Source organism: Dendrobates tinctorius, unplaced genomic scaffold, assembly GCF_039654945.1.
Source record: "Dendrobates tinctorius isolate UK_male_01 unplaced genomic scaffold, ASM3965494v1 ptg000069l, whole genome shotgun sequence".
Classification (NCBI taxonomy): Eukaryota; Metazoa; Chordata; class Amphibia; order Anura; family Dendrobatidae; genus Dendrobates; species Dendrobates tinctorius.
Genome location: NW_027361737.1, coordinates 13082474 through 13097910, shown reverse-complemented (window position 1 = coordinate 13097910; position 15437 = coordinate 13082474). Strand labels below are relative to the sequence as shown.

Genomic DNA, 15437 nt, shown 5'->3' with positions numbered 1-15437 from the left:
GATTCCCATCATTGTGGTTGGCTCCATTGAAAGCCTAAGGAACTTCAGGATGCTCCTGGAATACCAAGTAACGTACCTGCAGGAGATAGAGCAGTTGAGACTGGACCGACTGCAGATTAATAAAGAGATGCGGAACATCAGATGGCGGCAGCCTGCATCCCGGGGTATAAGGACCAGAAGATACCCCCCAAATAATGAGATGGCAGGTGGCCAAAGACCTTCAGCAAAACGTGAACGTCGCAAATCTGCAAGTGGCAGTTCCTCTCACAGTATGAGACTGAGAGACCTATAAAGTAGCTCCTTTGATGTACTAAATGGGTCAGACCAGACAGGGAGCTCGACCCTAAGTAATACTTATGACTGCACCAACCGGGAGAGCCAGCCATGGAGAGAAAAGTTGGGGGATGGAGCAGACAGGGAAAGTGTGGAGACTAAGAAGTGTCTGGTGACGCGGACGGACTTTGACTGGAATACCAAAGCCCAAGACCGATATACTGACCGCTGGGGGCGGGGGAGGCCCAACGTAAAAATGATGCCGTATGACACCGAAAACAGACTGAGACAGTCCTCTCGATTGGTAGGGCAAGGTGACATGGGTGCCTGGTCTTGAGTCCCCTGGGTGATGTCATGTGTTCAACCTCACAAGTTTGAACAGAGTGGGGAGGTATGTGGTGCAGTGAACACTGTGTCCGCTATTGTAAAAATATCAGATAATGTTGAAAATTTTCACATTTATGCCATTAAACCAGAGAGTTATGCCACACAAAACGGTTAATAAATAACATTTCCCACAAGTCTACTTTACAATCAGCACAATTTTTTAAAAATAATTTTTTAGTTAGGAAGTTAGAAGGGTTAAAAGTTGACCAGCAATTTCTCATTTTTCCAAGAAAATTTACAAAACCATTTTTTTTTTTAAGGGACCACCTCACATTTGAAGCGACTTTGAGGGGCCTATATGACAGAAAATACCCAAAATTGACACCATTCTAAATCAAATTTAAAAAAAAAAAAAAACTGCTCAAAACCACATTCAAGAAGTTTAATAACCCTTCAGGTGCTTCAGAGAATGCCAATACCTCATGTGGGAGAAAAAAAAAAAAAAAAAAAAAAAATGATACAGCCTTACCACCACCAGGTCAGATTACCAATGCACTTAGCATAATGCAGCAGATTCCATGATAAAGGCAGGGGCACCACAGGTGCAAAATACTGATGCAGACAGCTACTCTCAAACCAGCCAATTCATGGAGGGAGAGTCTGTGTAGTATTACACATGCACCCAGATGGAGCTTGCATAGGACACCAGTCACAAAGATACATGTAATGCACAGTGTCTGGCTTAAAGCCTATTGATGATGCCCATACTATTAGGCAGGCTGTGCAGAAATAGATAAGTGCACCCCACCAACACTAAAGGGCCTGGCTGCATCATGCATAAAAATATTGACCAATACCCCATGTAATGCTGTTTATCTTATACAGTATATATCTTTTATTGTACTTTTTTCCATTTTGATACACGTGTTATGGTCATGATATCCATTATCTGGATTTGAGGAACTATCTTTCTGGCCAGAGCATGATATGTGCTATGGTTGTGGTATGGAGCATGGACTATGAGTACAGAAGACTATACCGGTGGGAGATATAAAAGCTGTGGGCTGGGTATCACCTAGTATTGGGCAGTGAAACTATTGGCCCCAAGATGGGATCTTGTAGACTAGGGACATTGCATTGTAACCATCTACCCAGAATTACAATAAGACCATGGGAATAAAAATAGCAAGTGAATAGTAAGAGTGTCTTAGAAAGAAACACCAGCCCACAGTACGAGTTGCCCTCCCAAAAGAACGTGAAGTGGAAGGAAAAGGCCCACCCGTTCAAGTGTGAGAAGGGAAAATGGGAGGAGGCGTTAACAAAAAGATAGTGCACCGAAGGAAATCCCACCCAGTGAAAGGCAGAGCAGTGACTTAGGACGTGCAGCAATGCAAAAGGTCGATGCCTTTGACTTTGTTGGAGAACGGAGAGTGAATTGTGCAGCCCTGTGTATAAGAGCGGTTTAGTGATGGTGGAGGAAGGTTGGAGAGATGGCAGCAGTAAGACCCTGATGGCAACAGAAAGAGACCTGGGTAGAGTCGGTGTGTGCCAAGGGAGTTCGAGGCCTGGACTACTCCAAGGTGAGGACAGAGGTAGGCCCATCATCTAGTATCAAAGGATGCAGGCATCTGCGTTACTTGATGGAGTGCGAGTTACAACATGACGCGATTGGGAGAGTGATGGCCCGCATAGCAGTTGGTATGTTGATGCTGCTAGGGGAGGTACCATGTACAACGGTGTCACCCCACGTCCTGGACTGGCATGGGGCTGAAGAGGCCCGAGGCCTGCGGGTAGAGTGCAGCCGAGTGGTCTGCAGGAGAAGGCTACCTGGGTCCCAGACAGAGAGCAAACAGCAGGGCCAGAGTCTGACCTGGCTGCCTCTATAGGATATAAGCTGTTGGAAAAATCTGAGAAAAAGCAATTCAGTCTACAGCCTTGTAGAAAGTTCTCACTGCAATATTTGTTCCAGATTGTATTTGTTCTTGTTCTCATGTGTGATAAGATCTTAATGTGCTGGGGGGGCTGCTTCCCTTATTCTGAAGATGAACTTACTTTGAGCACTGACAACTTAAAGAGAAGGGGAAGCTTTTAATAAGGCAGATCATATACAGGAAATCATTACTACAGGATAGGGCAGAACAAGATTGGAGCCAAGATAATGCAATTGAAAGGTTAATCATATGAAAGGCATCACAGATTGACTGGGCATTAAACTCCATTGACAAGTTTACAAAAAGAGACAGCTGTATGGAAACTACTAAATATCCCACACAGCAGATCTAGAAAGCTAATTGTTCAGTAAATCGTAATGAAGTAGATTACGTAAAAAGCTACCTGTATTTATGCATTGGCTGACAAATTTAAAGGGTTTGTCCACTTTATCTCAATGTTTGTGGGATATGATTTTGTGGCACTTACTAATATATAAAGTATCACAGATTCTTCTTAGTAACGAATGGCAGACTGTGGAAGGTAATGGAGGGGTGTGAGACCAGACCTGTCCATCAGCTTTCCAATGTACAGTCCTCTTTAATAGATGGTGTCTGATCACATGATCCTCCATCAACTGAACAGGAAAGCTGTGCGGTGGTATGAGGAAACTGTGCAGGAGAAGAGCCTGTAATTCTTCCATATTAGGCGTACGTATGCCAAAAAATTATTTTACAGTCTATGTACACTTCTCAAAAAACTAAAGGGAACACTTAAACAACAGAATATAACTCCAAGTAAATCAAACTTCTGTGAAATCAAACTGTCCACTTAGGAAGCAACACTGATTGACAATCAATTTCACATGCTGTTATGCAAATGGAAGAGACAATAGATGGAAATTATTGGCAATTATCAAGACACCCTCAATAAAGGAGTGGTTTTGAGGGTGGAGACCAGAGACCACATCTCAGTACCAATGCTTTCTGGCTGATGTTTTGGTCACTTTTGAATGTTGGTTGTGCTTTCACACACATGGTAGCATGAGACGGACTCTACAACCCACACAAATGGCTCAGGTAGTGCAGCCATTCCAGGATGGCACATCAATGCGAGCTGTGGCAAGAAGGTTTGCTGTGTCTGTCAGTGTAGTGTCCAGAGGCTGGAGGCGCTATCAGGAGACAGGCCAGTACACCAGGAGATGTGGAGGGGGCTGTAGGAGGGCAACAACCCAGCAGCAGGACCGCTACCTCCAACTTTGTGCAAGGAGGAACAGGAGCACTGCCAGAGCCCTGCAAAATGACCTCCAGCAGGCCACAAATGTGCATGTATCTGCACAAATGCTTAGAAACCGACTCCATGAGGATGGTCGGAGGGCCTGATGTCCACAGCCAACACCGTGCAGGACACTTGCCATTTGCCACAGAACACCAGTATTGGCAAATTCGCCACTGGCACCCTGTGCTCTTCACAGATGAAGGCAGGTTCACACTGAGCACATGTGACAGATGTGACAGTCTGGAAACGCTGTGGAGAGCGATCTGCTGCCTGCAACTTCCTTAAGCATGACCGGTTTGGCAGTGAGTCAGTAATGGTGTGGGGTGGCATTTCTTTGGAGGGCCGCACAGCCCTCCATGTGCTCGCCAGAGGTAGCCTGACTGCCATTTGGTAAAGAGATAAGATCCTCAGACCTCTCGTGAGACCATATGTTGGTGCGGTTGACCCTGGGTTCCTCCTAATGCAGGATAATGCCAGACCTCATGTGGCTGGAGTATGTCAGCAGTTCCTGCAAGATGAAGGCATTGAAGCTATGGACAGGCCCGCCCATTCCCCAGACCTGAATCCGATTGAGCACATCTGGGACATCATGTCTCGCTCCATTCACCAACGTCACGTTGCACCACAGACTGTCCAGGAGTTGGCGGATGATTTAGTCCAGGTCTGGAAGAAGATCCTTCAGGAGACCATCTGCCACCTCATCAGGAGTATGCCCAGGCGTTGTACAGTAGGGAGGACATACAGGATCATGGAGGCCACACACAATACTGAGCATCATTTTGACTTGTTTTAAAAGGACATTACATTCCAGTTTAATTTTGTGCGTGACTCCAAATCCAGGCCTCCATTGGTTAATAAATTTGCTTTCCATTGATCATTTTTGGGTGATTTTGTTGTCAGCATATTCAACTCTGTACAGAACAAAGTATTCAATGAGAATATTTCATTCATTCAGATCTAGGATATGTTATTTGAGTGTTCCCTTTATTTTTTGAGCAGTGTATGTAATTTTTATATTTTTGCATAGCAGAATTCTTCAGTATGTAGAAGGAGTGGCTCCAAAATGGAAGAGGTGCAAAATTTTACTTTAGAACTTTCTCCGCTTACATCACACCTCTGATTTTGGTTTACTAATACTGATGAAAAATACTGGCCAACAATGTGAATCTGACCTTATTAAAATACCCAGTTACATAATTTGCTACAATCAGGTTTATCAATGAAATTGTCAAAGGTTCTTGGGATAATTGCATTGTAAAGAAGAAGGCTCAGACTGAATGCCACATTTATCGAGCTCTCCACTAATTTTTGGACAAAAACTACTTAGTGATTTGTGCATTGAGCAAAAGTTGGAGAATACTGTGTCATATCAGATGAGAATAGACAAGGTGGTCTGTCTAATTTGTAATCAAAGGAGTCACATCTGGTGTTCCAACTAAACAATTATTCCACCAAAAGTCTATACTGTGACACAAAACCTTAAAACGGAATGTCAGCAGGTTTTGCTATGTAATGTGAGAACACCATTATGTAGGGGAAGAGAACTTTATTCTAGTAATGGGTCTCTTACTGGTCCGAGTTTTGCCGTTTCAATATAATCAGCAATTATCAGCAGGTGATTATCACCATAGGACAACTGGCCTCATGCCTGGTAGTCCAAACTCCACCATCATCATTAATGAACGGCAGCTCTCTAATTATACAGAAGCTGCAAATCGGTGGTGTGGGCTGGTTATACAGAGCTCAACAACTAAGCTCTGCTAGAACTGTAGCAAACAAAATGGTGATTTGGTAACAACTGATGCAACTAGTCAGCTAAGTGATATATAGATATAAATAGGGTTTCTACTCGTACATTATTATGCTGTCAGATTACATAAAAACCTGCTGACAGATTCATTTCAGTGTTTCTCAAAAAATGTCTTACTCTGTATAACATTCTTGGATAAGGAACCTGGACTTTGTTATATTTGAAGTGACAGTTCCTGTTGATAACCTCGCTTGAATCTTGAGACATTAGAGGCCTAGATATTTTATTCCTGCCTTTTTGAAGAATTTTGTTTTCAGTTTTCTTTAACCTGCCATACGGTTCCAGAGATATGGACCTTTTTATTTAGTGGTAATTTTTATGATCTTTCCAAGGAGACGTGGCTCACAGGATTTTCTGGTGTCCTGTTCTCCATCATTGTACATCTTGAAAATCAGAACTGAATAAAGAGGTCCATAGCACTGCAACAATATGGAAAATTTAAACAAAAAAATAAATACTCTGTTGATCAGCAGGTATAGAATAAGCAAAAAACACTAAGGTTACTTACTTGTACCTGTTTTTTCCAAAGCCCATGACAGCATACCTGAGAGAGAGATCTGCCCACCAAGGACAAGAAACCTACTGAAATAAAAGGGCAATACCTCTCCCCCGCATCAGTTGGGTTACAGACAAGGAGAGGACCTACAAAAATGATATACATAACCAACACCATGATCAAGTCACCAAAATCTATAGTGAACACCGCACAGTAAAAAAGGGGGTATGGGGAGAATATACAGGTGCTGTCATAGGCTCTGGAAAAACCGGATACCGGTAAGTAACCTTGGTGGTTTCCCTTCACCGATGACAGCACAGCGGAGAGGTTTATGAAGAAACTAAACAGCTTAGGGAGAGACCACCACTTGCAGTACTCCCCCAAATGTTATTGTCAGAGGATGAAGCATCATTCACCAGCGGTGACATCGAGGCCGGGCTGAACTGCGGGTGACTTCAGGACCATGGGAAAATGCCAGTGATGTCACTGCTGGTGAATGATGCTGCACTCTTAGCTTAGCTCTTATCTTACGCATTGCGTTGTATCGGTGGGAGCGCGCAGGGAGCCCACTCCCTGCGCGATGCTTCTCTATGCCGCTGTCAGTACTGACAGCGGCATCAGAGGGGTTAAATGCCCACGATTGGTGCTAGCAGCAATCGTGGGCATTGCTTGGGGGTGTCAGCTGTCACATACAGCTGACACCCGCACCCTATCACCACGGCGCTCAGCGTGAGGCCGCGGTGATCGTGCCGCCGTACTAGTAACACTGCGGCAGAAATGCAGTTCCCGCAGAGCAGTACTAGTATGGCGAGGGTCGGGAAGGGGTTAAAGCCATTGGAATCTATTGCAATAAAGGACAGAATAGAATGGCATTTTAAGCTTAGTATAGAATGGTAAGTTTGTACACATTGGAAATGTGTAACTTGCCTCTGGCATAAATACCAATACCTTGGCATCAAAAGATCAGCAGATTCATACTTCACCTTGTATTTACTGTCTAAATGAATGAATTGATCGCCACCATTTAGAAGGTATAATGAATTTACAATGTGTAGTAATAAAATATAAAAAAAAAAGCGCACACTTCCAATATACTTTTAAAGCACCTCAACACGAGATGCAGTCTGGAGCATTTAATTTGAAAGAACACATGCATCATTTATTACAAGAAATGTATAGAAAAGAAATCTAGTCTCCAGTTTTCACATAATACATTTAAGTACCTCCTAAAAACAAAAATTAATGTTCATAAGTAAAATGTGTGCCAAAGTACCGCTAATTAAGGCCAGTAGTCCCTAACATAGATCATCCCAGCCACAAATACTGTACCATGAAATATACACCAGGTCCATACCACAACTGACCTCTGAGAAACCAAAAACAAACGTAAATATACAAAAAATGGAAACAACAATCATAATTAAAAAAAAAAAAATTCCACAACACGAGTTACTGTATCAAAAATACAAAGGTCAATAAAAATTACTGTTAAAATTACAATGAAAATTAAAATGATCATTCACAAAATAAAACTAAAGTAATATACAAAACACTGGATTCAGACGTGTCACGGGAATTGTTCACCCTCAAGGTTTGTTTATTTGTCCTGTGAAGAGAACGGCACCTGGAAAAGAGAGAACATTTATATACAACCAGCTGCACATATGGATGCACATCCTTTACCTCCCCCTTGAAATGAGCATTAGGACTCATTTAAAGACAGTGGTGGATCCTCTAAGTTTCCTGAACTCATCATTTTTTTTGTTTTGTTTTAATGGGCTTGGAATGGTGTTTCCCATAAAAAAAAGGAACTTTCCAAACAAATATGAACCCCTTAGTGACAGGGCCAATTTGGCACATAATGACCAAGCCAATTTTTACAATTCTGACCACTGTCACTTTATGAAGTTATATGTTTGGAACGCTTCAACGTAACTCACTGATTCGGAGATTGTTTTTTCATGACATATTGTACTTCATGCTAGTGGTAAAATTTCTTAGATGCAACTTGTGTTTATTTATGAAAAACACGGAAATTTTTGAAAATTTTGCAATTTTCAAACTTTTAATTTTTGCACCCTTAAATCAGAGAGCGAGGCCACACAAAATAGTTAATAAATAACGTTTCCCACATGTCAACTTTACATCAGCACAATTTTGGAAACAAATTTTTTTGGTAGGACGTTATAAGGGTTAAAAGTTTACCAGCGATTTCTCATTTTTCCAACAAAATTTGCAAAACCATTTTTTTTTTTAATGACCACGTCACATTTGAAGTGAGTTTCGGGGGTTAAGTGACGACATTCTAAAAACTGCACCCCTTAACGTTTGCAAAACTACATAAAATAAGTTTATTAACCATTCAGGTGCTTCACGAGAACTAAAGCAATGTGGAAGAAAAAAACATTTCACTTTTTTCACAAAAAAAATAACTTTGGAACCAATATTTTTTTATTTTCACAAGGGTATCAGGGGAAAATGGACCACAAAATTTGCTGTGTAATTTTGGCCCAACCCCATCCCGAATGGAAAAAAGGAAATACATACTTTAATTGTATTATTTTCACCTAACTACTGTAAGTGGGTTATACAAGAGGGTTTGATTTACTTTTTTTTTTTTAGACTCTATTACTGTGATCAAAATGAACCAATAGGAAAAATTTCCTATTGTTGCCGGCCAGCAGATCTCGGCGGGTTCACTGTGGATGCGCCCGCCATTTTCTCCCGGAAGAAGATGGCGGCGGCCCGGGGGACTTCACAGGGACTCCGGAGGTACCGGGGGAGGCTCGTGAGACTCCACTTCTCTCTCCTCTGATGTGCGATCACATCAGAGGAGAGAGATTAAATGAGAAATTGGACTGTTTTTGTGGTCGCCGTTATTCCATTAATATCGGCGACTGCAACACTAGGGTCGGTAAAAATCGACCGAAATCATGTTCTCTGGGGTCTATATTCCGACCCTGGGGGGAGCTATACAATTATTTCTCAGCGCCATTAAAAAGGGGCACTGAGGCATAAGTACCCTTAACCCCTTCCCGACCCATGACGCCTACGTAGGCGTCATGAAAAGTCGTGCCTAAACAACCCATGACACCTACGCAGGAGTCATGGTATAAATCACCCTCCTGCGGGTCGGGTGACCGGGGTCACTGAAAGGTCACCCGACCCGCGTACACACAGGAGGCTTTGTGCTTCACTGCAGGGGGTGTGGCTTAGCCCCCACGTGGCTACGATCGCTCTGATGGGCTGTTGAAAGTGAAACAGCCAATCAGAGCGATAGTAATACTTCATCAATGAAATTTGATGAAATATTACAATCCAGCCATGGTCGATGCTGCAGTAGCATCGGACATGGCTGCAGACACTAACCTGACCCCCCCCCACCCGGCTGGCAGGGTCGATCGGCCCCCGCCATGGATTGACAGCAGCGATCGGACACTGCCATCAGGATCTGCTCCCACTTCCCTTCCTTCCGCTCTCCCTGCAGTCCGATCCCCCTTCACCCTCTCCGGTACCTCCTATGTCCCTCTGGCTGTCCCGGATCATGGATGCCGCCATCTTGGAAAATGGCGGGCGCATGTGCAGTACGATTGTAATATTTCACCAATGAAATTTGGTCAAATATTACAATCCAGCCATGCCCGATGCTGCAGTAGCATCGGACATGGCTGGAGACACTACCCTGACCCTCCCCCACACCGGCTGGCGGGGGCGATCGCCCCCACCACGGACTGACGGCAGCAATCGGATGTTGCATTCACGATCTGCCCCCCCTCCCTGCCCGATCCCCCCCCTCACCCTCCCCGATACCTGCTATGTCCCACCATTCCTCCTGCAACTAAACTCTCACAGTGATCAAAATAAAAAAAAAGTAAGTCACGGCCCCCCTTATCACCCCCATAGGCAGGCACATATAATAAAATATTTACTTTTCCATTAGGGTTAGGGCTTGTCACGTGCCCTGTCCTGTGGGACATGGCCAGCAGGCCGGTAACTAATACAACCAGACACAGGGGATAGGGAAACATTTACAATGGTGGGCCCTGCGTTAGGGAATGGGGGACATGGAGACCTCCTGCACTCCCCTGAGTCAGTGTCCCTAACGCTCCTAACGTTCCCTTTGCCGGTTTCGCACTGGGCGCCGATCACGAACCTGTCGCCCTAGCACACCCTACACCTATTCCTTACTTGGAAGCTGGGTGGTGCAGGCACTGGCCCCACCGCTGTACTAACACCAACAAGAGGAAAAGTGACAAACAGGGAAACACTTAGCTTTGCTCTGATGCACTTGCTCCAGGCAACAGAGTCCAACACCTGAGTGCATCTTCCTCCCACTGTGTCCAACACCTGGGTGCACTGTCCAGCAATGGAGTCCAGCACCTGAGTGCAGCTTCCAGCAAAAGAGTTCAGCAACTGAGTGCAGCTCTACACCATAGCTGCCACTCCACCAAGCTTTGCAAGAATTCTTCACTGACACCATAGCTACCACTCCACCATGCTTTCCACGAACTCCTCGCTGACACCATAGCTGCCACTCCAAGACTCTGAGTTGTCCTGGACTCTTCTCAGCACCATAGTGCAGCCTTGGAGCAAACAGAGTCCACCACCTGCGTGCAGCTGTCCAGAAACAGACTCCAGCATATGAGTCCAGCTTTCCAGCAAAAGAGTCTAGCACCTTGAGTCCAGCTTTCCAGCAACCGAGTCCAGCATCATGAGTGCAGCTCTACACCATAGCTGTCACTCCACCAAGCCATGCTAAAACTCCTTGCTAACATACAGTGCAATAATCCTAATGGCCACCGGGGGCAAAAACACCTTAAGCACAGCTTAGGGAAAAAAAAAAGGTTACTTTGTGCATTATATCAGTCATGATCCAGCATGGATCATGACAGTACCCTCCCCTTAATGAGGGGCCTCTGGACCCTCAAGACCACTCCCCATCAGGGTACCACCTACAGCGGAGACGCCCAGACCCAGAGTTTTTTTGGTGGGACCCATACACACTCATTCACACACAGGTCCGGACCTGAGCATTAATTGCCACACATTAGTTTGTCAATAATCGGGGAACTCTCTCTGGGATTGACAACAGAGGCGTCCCCCTGTGTCACCACATTCACACCCCCGCACTCCACCAAGGGGTACACCACCCCCCAACCCTTTACACCACGAGGTCTGCGCCTCCCAGGGTAGGCTAATGGCGAGGGTTGAGCTTTGCCCCTACTCCCCCGCAGCACACCTGCTGCTCACACCGGTGAGGGAGGGGCCTGGGATATGGAGGAAAAATACACTCCCTGGTCGCCTTCCTCCACACGACCAGGAGGGGGTGGCTTCTTCGGTGGTATGGAAGATTTGGCATGAGCCCCACGGACTATAACACCAGTCTGCTCACTACCGGGATGTACCCCTTCACCTCGGGGAACCACAGACAGCACCATAGGGACACCAACTCCACCCACCTGTCTGGGTGCATCCGCCAGTATGAGCAAGTCCCGCTCCCCAGCAGCGACTCTAGGGGCTTCATTGCCAGCCGCTATTTGATTTTCCGGTTGTGTCCGAGGGATGGCCCCAGACCCTGATTACTGCTGCTGGAACTGCTTACACACCATGCAGCTCCTCACTCACCTCAGTGAGGCCCAGCAGCAAATGCTCACAGGTCTGAACATGGCCCGATGTTAACCAGAAAAAAAAAATGTATGGTTGGTGATAATGTCACCTGCCCCGTCCTGTGTGACACGGCCGGCAACTAATACAACAGGACACGGCACGAGTAATTGTCCAGTGTGACGCAGCCCACAGGCCGGTAACTAATACAACAAGATGCAGGGGATAGGGAAACATTTACAACAGTGGGCCCTGCGATAGGGAACGGGGACTTGGAGACCTCCTGCACTCCCCTGAGTCGGTGTCCCTAACGCTCCTAACGTTCCCTATGCCGGTTCCACACCGGGCGCCGATCATGAACCTGTCGCCCTAGCAAACCCTACACCTATTCCTTACTAGGGAGCTGGGTGGTGCAGGCACTGGCCCCACCGCTGTACTAACACCAACATGAGGAAAAGTGACAAACAGGGAAACACTCAGCTTTGCTCTGATGCACTTGCTCCAGGCAACAGAGCCCAACACCTGAGTGCATCTTCCTCCCACCATGTCCAACACCTGGGTGCACTGTCCAGCAACGGAGTCCAGCACCTGACTGCAGCTTCCAGCAAAAGAGTCCAGCAACTGAGTGCAGCTGTACACCATAGCTGCCACTCCACCAAGCTTTGCAAGAATTCTTCACTGACACCATAGCTGCCACTCCAGGACTCTGAGTTGTCCTGGACTCGTCTCAGCACCATAGTGCAGCCTTGGAGCAAACAGAGTCCACCACCTGCGTGCAGCTGTCCAGAAACAGAGTCAAGCATATGAGTCCAGCTTTCCAGCAACCGAGTCCAGCATCATGAGTGCAGCTCTACACCATAGCTGCCACTCCACCGAGCCATACAAAAACTACTTGCTGACACTATAGCTGCAACTCCACCAAGCCATGCCAGCCCTCCTCGCAGACATCATAGTTGCCACTCCAGGACTCTCACTGAGCTGCCCAGGACTCTCCTTCAGCTCCATCCTTCACCCAGCATGGTTGGAAAAGACTAACAATATCACCAACACTGATTGCAACACCTGTGACTCTTTTATAGCAGAGCCAGCAATCGCACCTGCATTATAATCATGTGTACTAAACAAACGAAACTAGAGTGCAATGATGCTCACCACCACCGGGGGGAAAACTTAGAACAAAGGAGACACAGTGAAATAATCCTAATGGCCACAGGGGGCAAAAACACCTTAAGCACAGCTTAGGGAAAAAAAAAAAAAAGTTTACTTTGTGCATTATATCAGTCATGATCCAGCATGGATCATGACAGAGCTAGGGTTGGAATTAGGGTTAGGGTTGGAATTAAGGTTAGGTGTTGTGAATTCACTTTCTGGCCTACCTCTGGTTGCTGGTGAAGGTAGTGGAGATGGTTGTATTAACAAAGGGGTCGCGAGTTCTCTTTCCGGGCTCCCTCTGGTGATTACAGGAGGTAATGGAGCTGATCTAATTAACAGAGGCCTGCCACCTGATAATGAGGACGATTGGATTTAAGACAGCCGACTCCCTCTATCCCTGCTGGTGATTTTTTTCCTGCCTCCTGAGGTCTTATTTTCCAGCTCAGTCCTTGCATGCTCAAGCTAAGTGTTCTTTTGCTATTGTTCACATTTGATTTGGTTTTGTCTATTTCAGTTTTGTGTGGTCAGCCAGCCCCAGTCGGGGCTGTGCTGAATTTCCATCCTTATATTACCATTTGTGCCAGTTTGTTTTTGTCCCTTATTAGATTGGCCTCTCTTTGCTCTGTTTTCAGAATATACCAGAGTGCTGATATAGTGGGCGAAGTCTAGTGACTTCAGTATTTTTTCTATCAGATGTGTTGGGCATTTTTTGCAGGGTTTTTTGCATGATTGCAGACAGTGTCTTTCCTTTCCTGTCCTGTCTAGTTAGTTTGGGCCCCATTGTTTGCTCAGCCTATTTTCCTACCTACGTTTGTGTTTTCATCTTGTCTCACCGACAATAAGTTTGGGGGCTATCTATTCCTTTGGGGTCTGCTCTGGGGCAGTTTAGATTTCCCCTTTCTTGCTTTAGGCTTATTTAGTTCTCTGGCTGTGTTGAGGCGTCTAGAATCATCGTAGGTACGCTCCACGGCTACTGCTAGTTGTGTGGATAGGATCAGGGGTCTGCAATCCACTTAGTTACCAACCTCTCTGGTTTTCTGTGGCTTAGCTTGGTCTTGCTTTCCTCATCTGTGACCCAATCATAACAGATAGGGTTGGAATTAGGGTTAGGATTAGGGGTGGGCTGGAGTTGGGATTAGGGTTAGGCTTGTGGTTAGGATTAGAGTTGGGATTAGGGTTAGGTGTGTGTTGAGGATAGGGTTATGATTTGGGTTGGGATTAGGGTTAGGGGTGTGTTGGGGTTAGGATTGGAGTTAGACTTGAGGGGTTTCCACTTTTTAGCCACATCAGGGGGTCTCCAAACATGACATGGCGCCACCATTTATTCCAGCCAATTTTGCGTTCAAAAAGTCAAACAGTGCTCCCTCCATTCCGAGCCCTGACGTGTGCCCATACAGTAGTTTTCTCCCACATATGGGATATCAGCGTACTCAGGAAAAATTGCTCAACAACTTTGGGGGTCTAATTTCTCCTGTTACCCTTGGGAAAATAAAAAATTGGGGGATAAAAAAATGATTTTTGTGGGAAAAAAAATGATTTTTTTATTTTCACACCTGGGCGTTATAAAATTCTGTGAAGCACTTGGGGGTTCAAAGTGCTCACCACACATCTAGATAAGTTCCTTTAGCGGTCTAGTTTCCAAATTGGGGTCACTTGTGGGGGGTTTCCACTGTTTAGGCACATCAGAAGCTCTGCAAACGTAACATGACAACCGCAGACCATTCCATCAAGTCGGCATTTCAAAACGTTACTACTTCCCTTCCGAGGCCTGACGTGTGCCCAAACAGTGGTTTACCCCCACATATGGGGTACCATCATACTCGGGACAAACTGGAAAATAACTTTTGGGGTCGAATTTCTCCTGTTACCCTTGTGAAAATAAAAAATTGTCTGCTAAAAAATCATTTTGAGGAAAAAAAAAAATTTTATTTTCACAGTTCTGCATTATAAACTTCTATGAAGCACCTGGAGGTTCAAAGTGCTCACTAAGCATCTAGATAAGTTCCTTAGGGGGTTTAGTTTCCTAGTTTACAAAATGGGGTCATTTGTGGCGAGCTACAAAGTTAGGCACACAGGGGCTCTCCAAACACGACATGGTGTCCACTAACGATTGGAGCTAATTTTCCATTCAAAATGTCAAATGGCGCTCCTTCCTTTCTGAGCCTTGCCGTGCCCCCAAACAGTGGTCCCCCCCACATATGAGATACCAGAGTACTCAGGACAAACTGGACAACAACTTTTGGGGTCCAATTTCTCCTGTTTCCCTTGTGAAAATAAAAATTAGCTTGCTAAAATATAATTTTTGAGGAAAAAAAATGATTTTTTCTGCCCTGTTTTATAATCTTCTGTGAAGCACTTGGGGGTTCAAAGTGCTCACCACACAGCTAGATAAGTTCCTTTGGGGGTCTAGTTTCCAAAATTGGGTCACTTGTGGGGGAGCTCCAAAGTTTAGGTATACAGGGACTCTCCAAACACGACATGGCAACCGCTAAATATTCCAGCATATTTTCCATTCAAAAAGTCAAATGGCGCTCCTTCCCTTCCGGGCCCTGCCGTGCACCCAAACAA

At 45.4% G+C, this 15437-nt stretch overlaps 1 protein-coding gene across 5 annotated transcripts in view; it reads right to left on the bottom strand.

Annotated features, from left to right (window-relative positions):
* Positions 1-7205: 7205 nt before the first annotated feature.
* Positions 7206-15437, bottom strand: part of SERPINE2 (serpin family E member 2) — a 108048-nt gene continuing 99816 nt past the window's right edge. For all 5 annotated transcript variants that reach the window (XM_073581107.1, XM_073581108.1, XM_073581109.1 and 2 more), the window contains one exon: positions 7206-7737. In XM_073581107.1, coding sequence (XP_073437208.1) covers positions 7700-7737 — 38 coding nt within the window. In that variant the 3' untranslated portion in view covers positions 7206-7699. The remainder of the gene's footprint in view (positions 7738-15437) is intronic.